Source organism: Acomys minous, assembly GCF_964271855.1.
Source record: "Acomys minous genome assembly, chromosome: 4".
Lineage (NCBI taxonomy): Eukaryota > Metazoa > Chordata > Mammalia > Rodentia > Muridae > Acomys > Acomys minous.
Genome location: NC_140486.1, coordinates 33,851,241 through 33,865,503, shown reverse-complemented (window position 1 = coordinate 33,865,503; position 14,263 = coordinate 33,851,241). Strand labels below are relative to the sequence as shown.

General features: G+C 45.1%; 1 protein-coding gene across 1 annotated transcript; it reads right to left on the bottom strand.

Annotated features, from left to right (window-relative positions):
- Positions 1–595: 595 nt before the first annotated feature.
- PPIC (peptidylprolyl isomerase C) lies at positions 596–13,737 on the bottom strand. The gene is made up of 5 exons (XM_084778248.1): positions 13,531–13,737; positions 8,071–8,184; positions 7,559–7,652; positions 5,905–6,089; positions 596–1,969 (listed from the first exon to the last, which is right to left on the bottom strand). The coding sequence occupies exons 1-5, from the start codon at positions 13,645–13,647 to the stop codon at positions 1,841–1,843; spliced, it is 639 nt and encodes a 212-aa protein (XP_084634374.1). The 5' UTR covers positions 13,648–13,737; the 3' UTR covers positions 596–1,840.
- Between the last annotated feature and the right edge of the window lie 526 nt (positions 13,738–14,263).

Below are 14,263 nucleotides of genomic sequence, written 5' to 3'. Positions count from 1 at the left end.
GCTGTATAGCCACAGATGTCACACAGCCCCGAGAAGACTGCACTGTCCCATTTCATTTAAATACAGCCTGAATCCTGACGCACACTACCAACTCAGATTCCATCCAACCGCACTCTAGATGACAGCCTAAATCAGACGTTCTCAACCCTCACAGGAGTCACAGGTCAATATCCTGCACATCAGATATTTACGTTATGATTCATAACAGCAGCAAAATTACCATTACAAAGTAGCAATGAAAATAATTTTCTGCTTGGGGTCACCACAACATGAGGAACTGTATTAAGGGGTTGCAGCATTAGGAAGGTTGAGAACCACTGCTCTAAATGTTAAGGGAATATTACTGAATGATCAGCTTATGTGTTCAGGATGAAGATTCTGTGCCTCCCCATTACTGGTGCTCTTCCAAAGGACCCAGATTCAATTTCTAGCACACATATGGCCGCTCATAACTGTCTATAACTCCAGTACCAGACAGGGGGTCTGGTGCCCTTTTCTAGACTTCATGGGCACTGTACATACATGATGCTCAGACACATAGTCAGATAAAATATCCATCACATAAAAAATTTTAAAACATTGCAAAAAGAGCCAATTCATATTTTTAAAAGTATTTAATAAAAAGAACATCAGGCCAGATATGGTAGTGCACGCCTTTAATCCAAGCACTTGGGAGGCAGAGGGAGGTGGATCGCTGTGAGAGGCCACCCTGGTCTACAAAGTTAGTCCAGGACAGCCAAGGCTACAGAGAGAAACCCTATCTCAAAAAACCAACAACAACAACAACAACAAAAAAAAAAAAAAAAAAAAAAAAAGAGAGAGAGAGAGAGAGAGAAAGAAAATTAAAGCACAAAAATGCTGATGACATACAGACATACAATATGTGATACTACTCAAATTTCCCTTTGCCTGACAAGAATTATCTGAACAAAGGATGCTAAAACTCATTATATTCACCTTTCTCAAACAAAGCTTCTGGAACACCCAAATGGAGATCACAAGGAACTGAGCAAAACTAAACAAATAAGAGACTGTGTTGTTGTTTGTTTTTGTTTTGAGACATGAGTTCTCTGTGTAGCCCTGGCTATCCTAGAACTTACTCTGTAGACCAGGCTAGCCTTGAACTCACAGAGATCCACAAGCCTCTGCCTCCCCAGTGCTGGGGTTAAAGGTGTGCACCACCATGCTCAGCTTAAGACCATGGGCTTTTTGTTTGGTTGGTTTGGTTTTTCATGACAGGGTTTTTCTATGTAGCCTTGACTGTCCTGGACTTGCTTTGTAGACCGGGCTGGCCTGGAACTCACAGAGATCAGCCTGCCTCGGACCCCCCAAGTGCTGGGATTACAGGCGTTCACCCCATGCCCAGCTTTAAGACTGTATTCTTAAAATTAAACAGCCAAAACAAAGTATTCTAATTTAAAAATAGCACCATTGGAAAAAGGATATGTCATTTCAATTTAAAGTACCTGAGGAGGTAATATGCCAAAACTTATTCACAATAAACTATGGTTGATGATTTTTTGCTATTGTTGGCATGATTTTTTTGAAACAAGGTTCCACATAGACCTGGCTAGCCTCAAACTCACTATATAGCCAAGGATGGTCTTGAACCCCTGATCATCCTGTCCCTACCTCCCAAATGGGGGGATTATAGGTGTTTGCTGGGACATCTGGCTGTGTGTTGATTTTTAAATCTTTGTTGCAATCTGCACTGAGAAATTAAAAGACCATTTTTTTAAAAGTACAACTTTATGTAGCTAATGAGTCAAAAGAGAGCTGGTGGATAGCAGGTAAACACATGGGCCAGCCAGAGTGTGTTCCTTGTTTTCCGCCATTTCTGTCACCAGTCAGGGACCTCAACCACGAAGGGTGTTTTCACATCAATCTTGCCACTGTTGACAATGGTGCAGTCGGTAAGTGGGCGGTCGTGGTCATCTGTTGCTTGAAGTTCTATGGAGTGTACCACACTCTGGCAAGAGAGAAACAGACCTGTGGCTCATTTGAGGATTCACCAGTCCAATTCCAGAAGTACAAATGGGAAATGTTTGTTGTTATTGCTCTTTTGAGACAGAACCTTGCATATCCAGCTGGCCTAGAACTTACTACACAGATGAGGATGACCTTGATCTTTTGATATTTCTGCTTCCAAATGGGTGGTCTGTACCACCACAACAGGTTTAAGTAGTAGGAAGGATCAAACTCAGTGCTTCCTATAATCTGAGTAAGCACTCTACCAACTGGGCTCCATGCCTAACCCTGGGCCATGTGTCATCATTATAAATACCATGCAAGCTGAGGAGTACTGCTTTGCAAGTAACTCCAGCATCATTCTCATATGCTACTGTCATTCTTCAAAACAATGCCACCATGAGAGGAGCGCCTAGATTATCCTGGGATTTTACATACACGTGCTAGCACTGGAGAGATGGCTCAGCCGTTAAAGGCTAGGCTCACAACCAAAATTTACATACACGTGCTATAACATATATATTATATATAATATACACATGTAACTATATAATATATAATATATACTATATAATATACAACATATGTTATAGCACACATATATGTGTGCATATATTGCATATATGTATACATGTATATAAGTACATATATAAATATATATGCTCTATATTGGCTCACTCAGGATAAAGTCACTTGTTTCTCAGAAATTCAAATAATATACATATTTCCCCATTTCTTTATTGATAAACATTTTTGTTTGAAAAAGACTTAGTTACCTTTGTAAATCCATAGCTCTTATAAAATATATTTCTATTTAACCACCGTTGTAATTATTAGCATGGCATCTGAGTCAGCTTCAGCTCTATCTCTATCTTAGTCTAGGCTCATCAATGCAGGCCAGAAAGCATTTGTAAAAGTAGCTCAGGTCTTCTTTACAGATGACCTAAGCCACTTGTCTAGTACTTGGATCTGCCATGGGTATAATTCAATCCCAAGTGGCAGGAGCCCTAGAGAGCCTCTCAGGGCCATGCACCGAAGGTCCACAGTGAAGGATGGAGGACACCATGATCAAGAAAGCTGTTTCTGGAGAGTTCTCCAGAGTGCAGCTCAGTTCCTGCCTTCAGATTGGTGGCACAAGGAGGGCAGTAGAAATGTGTAGGAGATCAGCGGAGGGAGATGCTGTGTAAACCCAGGGGACAGAAAGCAGCTCTCATGCAAATGAGACCCAGGGAAACAGAAAAGGGCAACCGGAAGTCAGGGTTGGTGTGCTGGCCTGTGTGTGTCCACTTGACACAAACTTAGTCACTTGGGCAAAAGAAAACTCAACTAAGGAACTGTCTCTGGCTGTGGGCACATCTGCGGGACATTGTTTTCAAGGATGATTGATATAGGAGGTCCCAACCCACTATGGGTAGGGCCACCCCTGGCAGGTAATCCTGGATAATATAAGAAAGCAGGCTGAGCAAGCCAGTAAGCAGCACCTCTCCATGGCCTCTGCATCAGCTCCTGCCTCCAAATTCTTGCTCTGACATCCATGGATGACAGACTGTTACCTGGAAGCGAGATGAACCCTTTGCTGGCTAGTTTTATGTCAACTGGACACAAGGTAGAGTCACTAAAGATGAGACAGTGTCAGCTGAGAAAAGACCCACAAGATTGGGCTATCAGCAAGACTGTAGAGCATTTTTTTTAAAAATTAGTGATTGATGTGGGAGGGCCCAGCCAATTGTGGGTGGTACCATCCCTGAACTGGTGGTCCTGCGTTCTGTAAGAAAGCAGGCTGAGCAAGCCATGGGGAGCAAGCCAGTAAGCAGCACCCCTCCATGACCTTGACATTAGCTTCTGCTTCCGGGTTCCTGGCTTGCTTGAGTTCCTGCCCTGACTGTCTTCAGTGATGAATAGTAATGTAGAAGTGTAAGCCAAATGAATCCTTTTGTCCACAATTTACTTTTGGTCATAGTGTTTCAGCAACACAAACTCTTACGACAAATCATTTCCTCCCGAAGTTGCTTTTGGTCAGTGTTTTATTGCAGCAACAGGGAAGCTAACCAGGATAGCTGTACACTTGGCAGAGGCTGAGAGAGCTGTTCTGGGCAGTATAGAAGAAAACCTGAGATCTGAGAAGAACGAAGATTTTCAGAAATGGGTTATGAATTAGCTATCATTTTTATTTTTCAATGAATAAGTAACAATGTAGATATGGATCCTCTTAATAGTTTCTGATTATTATTTTTTAAATATTTATTTATTTATTATTTATATGGTATTCTGACCACAAGTGTGCCTGCACATCAGAAGAGGGCACCAGATTTCATTGTAGATGGTTGAGAGCCAAATGTGGTTGCTAGGAATTGAACTCAGGACCTTTGGAAGAACAGACAATGCTCCTAACCTCAGCCATTTTTCTGGCCCCTAGTTTCTAGTTACTATTACATGTGTCTTAGTATGTGGACTCTGTCACATAAGTTCAAGATTTTTTTAAAAAGTGTTTGATTGTTTACTTATTATTGAGATGTCTTGGGTTTTGCCCAGGCTGGCTTAGTATTTTCTATATAGCACAGCTAGTCTTGAAATCAGAATGTTCCTGCCTCTGCCTCTTCAGTAGTGGGATTGCAGTCATATACCACCATACTTGGCTATAATATTTTTATTTTATATTATTTCAGAGATAGGATATCAATATGTGTCTCTGTCTGGCCAGGACTCACTATGTAGATCAGGTTGGCCTCAAAGCCATAGATCTGCTTGCCTCTGCCTCCTAAGTGTTGGGATTAAAGTTGTGCACCACCTGCAGGCTAATATTTTGTTTTAATTGTGGTAAGAAACATATAACACAAAATTTGTCATCAATCCATTTTTAAGAACTATTGTATAGCAATATCATCTACATTGAAGCATTCCTATTCTAGATGGAGGCTCTTAAGACTCAGGAGTAAACAAATCACAAATCTCAGAAAGTCCCTGAAATTTACAAGATTCACAAGGCACCTCCCTCAAGTTATATAAAGAATAAGAACTGTTGTGGGTAAAGGGAACTCTCAGAACAGCTGAACTGCTGGCAGGCCATCCAGAAATCTCCAAGGTTGTAGCTTTTTTTTTGAGTAGTCACCCTTGTTGAAATGGGCTTTTCAGTGACATAGCAGCCTTTGAGTCACCCATGTTTCTGTAAGTAAATCCTCACCTAGACTCCTGTCAGGAAACCTGATGAACTCATTGGTTCGCTAAGTTGGGCTTTGATAGTCATTCCGTTGGTCTGTCATCAGTGCTCTGTCTAGGGTGAACAGATGTTTGTCCATGTCTTCCCAAGAAAAGTCACCAAATAATTAAAATGCTCTTAACATCTGCTCAGTAATGTTTACATGCATGCAGTCAGAAGTTTTGTCAACTTGCAAAATTAACTCTGTATTCACTAAGTGTCCCTTGCTCCCCTCCCCAGACAACTATCAATCTTCTTTCTACCTCTATGAATTTGACTACTCTAAATACCTCATATAATTAAACTCATACACTATTTGTCTTTTTGTGACTGAGTAATGTTTTAAAGTATGTGCACGAAGATAGATGATAGACAGACAGACAGACAGACAGATGATAGATAGATCATACACACACACACAAGTATATATGTTATAGCATGCATTTTAAAAAAATATTCTTACTTTTTAATACCAAATAATATTTCATTGAATGCATTTTCAGTCCTTGATTTATTTGGTTATGTTTCTTAAGCTAACTGAAGTACCTAACTTCTTCCATGTCTGCTTTAATGCCTTTAGCAATTAAAATACCATGCCATATATAATTTGTTCACCTTCAATAACTCTAGCCATCATCATATGACAGGTATCTAACAGTACATGTGAAGATTCAATGAATCACTGAAGGTCCCCTCATAAATATAAAGCTTTGTAAAAGAAAAAGAAAATATCAATTTACCATCCCATCCAGGACTTTTCCAAACACAACATGTTTGCCATCCAACCAAGTAGGCTTGGTCAGGGTGATGAAGAACTGGGAGCCGTTGGTATCCGGGCCAGCGTTGGCCATGCTGACCCACCCAATGCCATAGTGCTTCAGTTTGAAGTTCTCATCAGGAAATGTCTCACCATAGATACTGACACCTGGGTGAGGCAAAACAGGGAGGGATGGCAGCACACGTTAGAAGCAGACTCCAGAGAGACCTAAGTCTCTGGTGCAATCAGCTAATAGAATCCCACGGGTGACAGGAATGAGGATGGGCAAATATAAGAAATGAATGGCGTAGGATAAAACCAACTCATTAAGGAAGCAGACACCAGGGTCAGAACCAAACCAAAGAAGGCCCTTAGGATGGCACAAGATGAAAGTGCCCATGCCTCAAGCCAAAATGTGACCAAATGGGTCAGTGATTTCATTTTGAAGGGAAGATGGCATCTGAAAGCAGGGTAGAAAGGCGGCTGGGACATCCTGGTGGCTCTGCCTCTGCTGTATGCTTGGGTGAAGTGGTCCTAGGTGACCCCATCTCAGCACCCAACCAGGCAACCAAGCACTGAGCATACACATTGGTTTAGCCCCATCATGGACCCACAGAACAGGTCTTCTCAGCCCTGGTTTTTTCTGGGGGAAGAGTTAGAAAACTCCCAATATAGCAGAGCAGAGTTGCAACATCTGGCTCTCTGACTCTAAGCCTAGAGCCTTTTCTTGCCTCAGCACCAAGAGCAGCAAGCAGCAGCTAGTCTGTAAGTGACAGGTGTGACTTCAGAGCCCCTACGACACAGAGAACCATCAAAACTAGGAACACCTGTGTCCTGGAGTTCTAACAAAGCAGCAGTGACAGCACTGCTGTCCCCACAGCAGCAGTGTAAACTGTGAGAGACACCCACTCCATCTTCCAGATCCCCAAGAGCCTGTCCTGCCCATCTCTCCCCATAGTCTGTCTGCCTAGTGATTGCCAACCTCAAAACCCTGGCTCAGCCAGAAATACCAGAAGTGAAAAACAAAACCATGAATGTTAAAGGTGAGAGTCTAGGGCATGGGAGGTGGCCTCTGACGGTGCAAATTTTCCTCTCTTCCAAACTCAGAAATTTTTAACCCAAGATTCAGCACTACCCCCCACCCTAACCCAACACACACAGTGGGTAAAGAAAATAAAGAAGAGAATAAAAATAGAAGAGAGGGCAAAGTAGAGCTGTTTCTCTTCTTGCTGGACTCTGGAAAGAAAGTGGGTACCAGAGTGAGGGAAGGGTGCCAGAGCCAGCTGCAGTTTTCCCAAGATCGGGTGCTGCAGCAGCCGGGGTTCCTCAGCCAACCTTATCCCTGAGGAACCTGTGTACATTTCTCTTCTCCACCCTGCACTTAATATCCTGTACCCCTTTTGTAAGACTTTTTTCTTGTTTTGTGGTGCTGGCGACGGAAACCAAGGCCTCATGCATACTAGGCAAGTGCTCTACCACTGCAATACATCTCAGCGCTTTCTTTGTGTTTCTACAAGAACTAAACCTCAGTCTTCGCAAGAACTAAAACTCAGTCTTCAAAATGCGCATGGCCTCATCTGCAATGCTTTGGTTTCAGCTTGGCAAATGGGAAGGGAGAAAGGCAAAGACAGTGTCACCTCCGGTGCCGTCTCTAGCTGTGAAGTCCCCTCCTTGAATCATGAAGTCCTTGATGACACGGTGGAAGATGCTCCCCTTATACCCGTAGCCTTTCTAAAGAGATGAATTCAATTGAATGCACAAAGTGGAAACAACCCATACTGAGAGATGAACAGTGTTAATCTGAAAATGAGAAAAACTGAACAAAACACTTACAGAATTTCACTAGCAATAACGTACCGGGGAAAGTTTATCACTAACTGGCCAAAATAATTGAGTTACAGGAATCATGTGTTAATGGGAATAAGTAGAAAAGGAACAGTCTATATTCTTACTTGATGTTTTTTTTCTCAATTTCTAGAAGTCTAGGGACACCGAGTGCTTCAATAATTATAAGAAAACAAAAGCATAAGCTAACACACACTCAAGACCCAAAATATTAACACTCAGTTTTCCAGAAGACATCTTTGTATCTTGTCTTACAGAAGGTTCACACTTGTGCTCAGTTAAAGGCCATAAGGCTGACACAGACCTCTCCTGTTGCCAGAGCCACAAAGTTTTCCACTGTCTTGGGTACAACGTCTCCAAAAAGGCCAATGACAATTCTACCCACGTCCTTGTCTCCAATCTTCATATCAAAAAAGACCTGTGAATAATTGAGATGCACAGTAGAAGGTCACCACAGGAAAAAGACAGAAATCTGAGTTAAATCAAAATTAAATCTGAAGATTAGTCCCCGTAGGGAAGCCAACCCATCAGTGTTTTATGAGAGTCATGAAGCATGAGGCCAGTTCAATGTGCAGAAACAACATTGTGTCGGGGCAGTTCGCTCCCAAATATTCGTTCAACAAACATTTGTTGAGCATCACCAATGGGTCAAGTGGTGCACTAGCTACTTGAGTTTGCAGCTTGATTCAGTATGGCCAGAGTCAGCTTCTAAAGTCTTCACGACATTATCCCATCGAGCCCTAGAAAACCACAGCTCTGCTTCTCCCTGAGTCCCTGCTTTGTGGATGAAGAGTAGGGCAAAAACTACTGCTCTTTTAAAAAGTAACACTCTCTACTGTTGGCAGAAGGAAAAAGAAAAGGTAAGAGGAGCTGACGTCTACCCATCCAAATTTGTCTTTTTGTCACTTCAAGCACTGCCAAACTTGGGATGAATTTTCAGTAGACCATCAGCTGTCAAGGGAACAGCCACAGACAATGACACATAACAACCATCCTTGGAAAGTTTGCCACTCACATCCAAGAGCAGCAAGACACCAGGACCCCAGCAGGACAGTCAACCTGTGCTTGGTGACTCACAAAGCTATTGTCCTGTAAACTTCAACACTGGATTTGGGCATCTTGTTCCCACAGTCACCCAAGTAGCATTTGTTCTTTCTCTGTCATCTTAGAACAAAAGACAGATAACACAGCAAGAAGTACAAGTCACTTTTTTCCCCAGATTAATCCTTAAAAGTTCTTTTGGGATTTCTTTTTAAAAACTGTTTCACCTGGAATGAAATTATACATATTTTGCTTCACAAATCACTATGTTCTGATGATTCGGAGACAGGAGGCTTGAAAAGGCCACGGAGTCAAAGGGCACTCCATTAGCGAGTTTAGATTATACGAACCAATTTACTGTTTGAATGGGTAAAAAAAAAGACATTCAAGGGATGGCTTTAAAAGATGTAAGAAGGGTTGTCAGAGAAAAAAGATGCCTTGCAATCTAGAAAAATCACTAGGTAAAGACTGTCAAACTCAGCTCAAGGCAAGGGCTTCTGCCAATATATCAGGACGCCTGTCACGGGCTGATGTGATATTTAGTGCTTTGTGTGGCATTTATATTTCCACATGGCCAAAACCAGCCACTGTCTTATTATCATTTATATACAAGAGCTTTGCTGGAAGCATTGAAGACTTGGCTCTTCCTGTGATCTGTGGCAGAAGAGAAGAACCACCCATGTGGCTTGGGGACAAAAGGCCGCCTCAGCACATTCATGTCTGGCAGTGAGAAGTAGTTTCACCAAGGGATTGCCATGCCCAGAGGAGAAGGGAATGTGGCCACTGCTAGAGAAGCAAGGGTGTAATTTTAAAGAGACAGCCTGTAAGATACAGGTTTGCAAAGCCTTCCCGACCTTTTAATAAGGGAGTAAATTCTTAGAAAGCAACAAAGAAGCAGCTGCAAGAGATGAAGGGAAAGAACCGGCCACCCAGTATCATCTGCAGTAAAAAAAAAAAAAAAAATCCCATTTGTACACACAGCCGGGCTTACCTATCTCTGAAATGTTTTCTCCCAATTGCCATGCCCTTCAACTCCATGAGGACAGAATAAGAATCACATGAGAATGTTCCCAACTCTAATGGAAATGACAAAGTCCAATCTTGTTTAGCCAGCAAGTAGTTATTAAATACCTACATACAAAGCAATGTCCGTGCACCAACTGCCTGTCCTAAGGGCAGCACGTAAGAACCAGGATAAAGTGGGCATGGTGTGTGTGTGTGGGGGGGGGCAGAGACGGAGATCTGTGTGAGGTCGAGCCTAGCAAGTTACAGGTCTTAAAAAAAATTAAAAGAAAGAAAAGCAATCATCATCATCATCATCCCAAGAACACCATCTATGAAGTCCTGGGGAGAGGGCACCCCAGAGGAGTGGGAGGCAGGCCTGGAAGGAGGGCAACAGGCCCAGGGACAAGAGTGAGCACAAAAGCTCACCTGACACTATTTCTCAAAGCCAAGGCAGCCAGGCAGGACCAATGTTCTGGGCGCCAAGCATCAGGGCTGCCTGTGTCATGGCTGGGCAGGGAGCTGCTGCCAGCTCTAGGGGGCAAAGAACAAATGCCACCCTTGAAGGTTCCTGCTTTGCCCAGCAACGGAGAGAAGGGAAGCCAGTGCCCTTTGGGAATGGGCCTTACGTGGAGCCCAAGGACAAGCTGGAGATACACACCAGCTGAAGAGTAAGGTTCTCTGGAGCGGGGAGGCTGACTGGGATGTGTTTTGATGAACTTCACCACCTGGTATAATTCATCCCCCACCCCAACTTCAGGGAAGCAGGGACCGTTGCCACAAATTCATAGACAAGGGAAGTGGAGATGAGGCCTAAACTTCCCAACTAGGAGTGTGGGTGTTAGAATCTCATCCAAGGTCCCCTCTCTCATGACCTCTCATGTTAGCAGGGAGTGCCTAGAGAGAAGCATTTTCTGGAAAATGGATTCTGAGTCTGAGATCTAGAGCTCACACAGAGGGCCAGTGGGACAGGAGGCTGCAAGGCTGAAACGGACCACACACACACCCCTGCCCCCACCGTGTGTGTGGAGGGGTAGTACCTCAGACCTTTTTTGGGGGGGGGGTGGTTTTGAGACAGGGTTTCTCTCTGTGTAGTCTTGACTGTCCTGGACTCATTTTGTAGACCAGGCTGGCCTCAAGCTCACAAAGATCCACTTGCCTCTGCTTCCCCCCCCCCCCCCCAGGGCTAGGATTAAAGGCATGTGCCACCACCGGATTCCTACCTTTAAATATTGTCATAGTGGAAGAAAGGACTGTGGACCAGACAATGTAGCAGAGTCCCTGACACTTAACCTACAGCTCCATTTTAATGTCTTAATTTCCCACTATATTGAATTGTAACACAGTCGATAACAATGTAACTCAAGAGCCGCACCAGTGCAGAGTGGTGAGAGGCTCGCCTATACCTCTGGCTTTTAGAACTTAGACCGGTGAAAAGGAAGAAACTATGCCGACAGTTCTGAGAGTTGAGGCCCAGTAGCAGTAAGTGACAGTGCCCTAGATGCAGTCAGGATGCCCCACCTCTTCCCCTGCAGCCGTGTTTTCGTTGTTGTTTTTTCTTTTCTAGGCTCTCTAGTCCCAGGTTGTACCCTAGGCTGGCCAGGGGGTGTCAAAAGGGAAAGGCTTGGGGACTACTATGAAGACTGCTGCTGAGTTGCTCTGAACTGATCTCTACCAATATATCTTTAAAGGTCTGTGGGAGCGATGTTTCCAGCATCACTGGGGACATAGACTAACGAATGACCCATTGTTAATCTGAAAGTCACATCGACTTGGGCATCATGCTCTGTCTAACTCCCCTACTCCTCCTTCCACCTAAGCTTTCAGCAACTCTTGTTATGCTTCCAATATCCACTTCAAATTCCTTATCCCCCCCCCCCTCCATCACAAGACTGCCACCACCCTGCTCCAAGCAAGGAGTCTGGCATGGAGCCCTGAATGGCCTCTCAGTTCAGCCTCCAAAGTGACCACAGGAATTTCTTGAGAGCATATATGGAATTGTGTCATTTCCACCTGCAAACCCCTCCAGCCACTTTACCTTAGAGCAGTGGTTCTCAACCCATAGGTTGAGACCCCCCCTTTACCATAGGGTTTGCATATCAGATATCTTGCGTATCAAATGTTTACCTTACAATTCAGAACAGTGGCAAAATCATAGTTATGGGGTAGCAATAAAAATCGTTTTATGGTTAAGAGTCACCACAACCTGAGGAAGTGTGTTAAAGGGTCACAGCGTTAGGAAATGCTGAGCACAACGCCTTGGAGTACCACCTGAGTCCTAAGAATGGTGGCCTCGATGGCCACCCTCGTAGCCATGCCTTTTAAGGCTGTTCAGAGCTCTTCTGTTATTCACCCACCCAACCTCATCTCGGGCCATTCTACTCTCAATCTTGCCCCGATGACAAGTTGTCCTTTAGGAATGATCTGAGGAAAAAAAAAAGGCTTTCTCATCTGGAGATCTTTGCACAAGTGATTGCCCTTGGCACCCAAGCCTTTTTGGCAAGTTGGTGTGTCCTCATGAGCCAGGTGTTTTTAAATGGCACCCATCCTGTTTTAGGTTCACTTCCTTTGATATTTCACAGTTGTATGAATTTACACGTATGTTCATGGTTTTACCCGAAATGGTATCTGCAGACCAAACATGCTTTAAGCTCTGTGGCTTGCACAAATCAGTTTTCCAGTTTAGGTATCTAAAAGACCAAGGCCCTGCCTGAGGGTGGACGCTACCCTTACCATGCTGGCTTTCAGATCTGCCGACAGTGACTGGATGCTGGGCCCCCTTCCCTCTCCTTGGTTGAGTCTTCCATAGAGGATTTAAACTTTCTTACTAGTCCTGAGGTATTATTTCCAGTGACAACCAGGACTGGTCATTAAGACCACTTTCTGCTGTTTCAGTGCCGTCTCAAAACTGCTAGAATTTTTTTTTTTCCTGGAAGTGGTCATTTACCGCAGCAGTCCCTCCTTCCCTTTTCTCCCAGTATCTTTCTCCTTTGATCCTCTGATAAAACAGACTGAAATGAAACTTCAGCAGCGGACACTGTATGGACTAAGTTCCTGCTGACTCCCGACATGACTCCCTAAAGATTCAGAGTCCCGCCTTGTCACGCCTGCTTCGGGCTCAACCCACGCCCGCCACAAAGTTTTAAACTGTACTCTTTCCTCTTGGGGGGGTTACAGTCCCTAAACAGGGGAGGAGGACAGTTCTCATCTGAGCACTCCAAGGGGACCCCAGGTTCCTCCCAGCGGGCAGCCGAGCCTCCACTCCTCAGTTTGTCCCCTCCCCCTACATCCTCCCCGCTTTGTCCCACATCCTGGCCACGCCAAGGAAGTACTGTAGAAGCTTTTCTTCTAGAAGAAAGGGCCTGTGGGCTCAGCAAGCTTGTCCCAGCTTTCAAGCAACTCAAGTAGGATCCGCCAGGGTGACAAAGCCCGACAACCGGCGGCAAGAGTTAGCCCAGTAGCCCCTGAGGGGTAGGAGCGCAGACGTCCCTTCTCGCCTGCCGCGTGGCCACCCCTAACCCCTTCCAGTCCCAGTCAGTCTCAAATTCCAGTTATTTCCTCTTCCACACACCACACCAGCTCCCTCCAAGTCCCCCCAAGTTCCCGCCAGTCCCCGCGTTGAGAGCCCCTCTCTCTAGCCCTGCCACAGCGGTCCGGTCACCAAAGCGCCCTGGTGTCTAGCCCGCAAGATTAAGGTAAGTTGCTGTCACCGCTGCATCACCTTGGCCGTCACCGAGGGACCTCGCTTTCGAACACCCGAGGACCCCGAAGAAGACACGAGGCCACCTAGCCCCAGGCAGAGCACCGCAAGCAGCAGCAGACGGGGACCGGGACTCATGATGAGCGGTCCAAGTGGCAGCGATGGCACAGGCGCAACCCTGGGCTCCCGGTCTGTGGCGGGACTTTTAGCCGCCTGCGCCTGCGCGGCCCGGGTAGGGAGAGTGGTGGATCCGGGCGGGGCTGGGCGGGGACCTGGGGCGTGCCCCTCCCAAGTTCAAACCTGTGGCCAGAATTGGGGGGTTCCGAGGGAGCGGCATGGTAGGGGAGGCGCCAGGCAGAGCGAGCCCGGTTGGGCTGCACCGCTCTTTGAGCCCTGCAGAGAGCAGAATACTAACGCGGTTCCTTTGGGACTGAAAGTCCTGGGCACCTCTCAGACCTTATGGGATTTCTGGGAGGGCTGGGTCAAGTTTCTCGAAGTGACTACCTGTCGCAGAGACATTCCGTTTTGAAGATCTTTGGGAATCTTAGGATTCGGTCTCCAGGAAAAAACCTAACAATGTTGAGGCATTTTGTGCGGTTGCTGACTTTGTCATCTGATCCATAGTTTTCTGGGCAGCCCTTCCAGGCCCAGGCCCGGGACTAGGTAGAATTCTGCCCTGCAAAAACAAAATACTCAAACTGTGCTTTCAGGTGTAAGCTATAGGATGATTGTCATTTTTTTCAATCTTACAAAT